The 1,935-nt window shown below is 48.7% G+C and overlaps 1 protein-coding gene across 1 annotated transcript; it reads right to left on the bottom strand.

The window, feature by feature from the left end:
- Window positions 1–1,133: 1,133 nt before the first annotated feature.
- CkaCkLH20_04972 (uncharacterized protein) lies at window positions 1,134–1,502 on the bottom strand (the record flags this gene model as incomplete). The annotated part of the gene is made up of 1 exon (XM_038887691.1): window positions 1,134–1,502. One exon carries the CDS (start codon window positions 1,500–1,502, stop codon window positions 1,134–1,136), a length of 369 nt encoding a protein of 122 aa, XP_038746733.1.
- Between the last annotated feature and the right edge of the window lie 433 nt (window positions 1,503–1,935).

Raw genomic sequence — 1,935 nt, 5'->3', positions numbered from 1 at the left:
CGAAGGCTGGAGGAGGCTAGGTTTGACACGGAAATAGAACGGGGCTTAATTTGATCGGCTGCGGGAGACAAACAAGATCAGCAAACTCAGACGGGACGGCTGCTTGGCTGTCTTGCTCCAATCATTGCCAAGGGGCTCAGGATTGGAATCACGCGTCGCCCAGGCTTGGTAGTAACCTATAATGACGTTATACCTGGCTCGGCGTGTAATACCAACAGAGCACACAAAAAGCCCAAACATATCAACGATTTACCGTCTTTTCAGTGAAGGAACATACCTCATCCAGCCCCTCACCATATAAGACAAGTCGCCGTCAAGGCACTGAACAGGGTGCATCTCAATCGAACCTCATTTAGATTTGGGACAACTTGAAGCAAAGTCCACACAAAGTTACTCAGTCAGTCTTCGCCTTCACATCTAATCTTCACCGTTTGTGATTCTCTGCTAATTACGATTTTGTTTCCATAGCCAGTGGATTCTCGAGGTCACTGTCAATATCCCTTCGAGACAGAATGCCGCGGTCCGGTCATACCCACTCATCCGCCCACCAGATGGATCTCGAGGCCAAGAGGCGAAGAGGAGAGGGTTATGAAGAGAAGTACTGGAATAAAGCAAGGCTCAAGCGAACCATCGGCGGCTTGGTCTGTATGTGTGTCGTGGCAGGCATCACTGTTGGTGTTATTCACGCCGTCGGCAAGCTCTAAGTTCGTTTCTCGCCGGTAAGTGGTGCCTTTCGATTGAACGCCTCAGGAGCAATCGGCTACGGTCAACTTCTTTAGAGGTTAACAATTATAACAGGACTTGGAAAGTGTCGTTCTCTTTCGGGTTGATTTAATATATGAGCCTGAAGCCTTTCTGTAATCCTGTTGCAGCGTATCATCTCGTAGCCTTATTTTGATAACCTACAATTCTGTTCGCCTCGCGTCCCTACAAGTTCGTAGTCCTCCTGATAAAATGGGATTGAAGATCTAATATTAGCGTAATAAAGCCCGGGGGCGCGAACAGCCTAGGGATCGGGTGGCCTATCCTTCCATCCGGATCTTTAGCGTATCCGCGGTAACGAAGCTTTCTAAAGATGGGTTTGGCTTGGCATTTGTAAATGCGTCGGCAGGGTTATCGTCACCGTTGATCCATCAGATTTCTATGGGTTCTCGGCGTTCGTACGACTGGCGTAGAGCCATAATATCGATCATCAATCTCTTCTCGTTGGTGGTGCCGAGTTTCACAAGGCACTCGTACAACAAATAGGAGTCAGTACAGACGATCGTTGGGATGGTTGAAATCCCCAATCTGGTCGTGATGACTTTAAGTGTGGTGGCGATCGCGTAGGCCATATCGACGCCAGCGGCCATGCCGTAAACCTCGGAGGCTAGTACGCTGCGGGTGAGGCGTTCGCTCTTCGTCGAACTGTAATGAACGACGTTTCCGGTGATCTCGAAGTTGTCGTTATCGTTCTGAACGCGTTCGTTCGCTAAGATAATGAATCCTAGTTGCGAAGTCATATCAGAATTGTTCGCGAACGACCCGTCGACAAAAGACAAAAGCTTAGCTGACGATAACGTCAGCGGAACGAACGTTAAGCCTCTCGAGGGCGAAGTCAACTGCCACTGAAGTCGCGAATCCAGCGCGGTGATGTCGGCAGTATAGGGGTCTTGACGTTGAGCCGCAGTCGAAAGGTCAAAACAAGCCTCTGATTGGCAGCAAATGCAATATGCCGCGCAATACAATGCAGCCACCCTTAAAATCTGGTCATTAATATCATCTCGCCATACCCAATGAGTACACATTTAACATTCAATATTCTGAAAGAATAAAACTCTGTCCTGATAAGCTTCCTGCCTCTGGTTGGCAGATTGACGAAGTCTGTGCTACATTCGCCGCATCCACAACAAGATCTCTTTCCCGGAAAGATTATGCGCTTGCCAGGTTTTCTTC

Source organism: Colletotrichum karsti (assembly GCF_011947395.1).
Source record: "Colletotrichum karsti strain CkLH20 chromosome Unknown Scaffold14, whole genome shotgun sequence".
NCBI classification, from domain to species: Eukaryota; Fungi; Ascomycota; class Sordariomycetes; order Glomerellales; family Glomerellaceae; genus Colletotrichum; species Colletotrichum karsti.
Note: the sequence above shows the minus strand (reverse complement) of the source record. Positions and strands in the feature narration are given on the sequence as shown.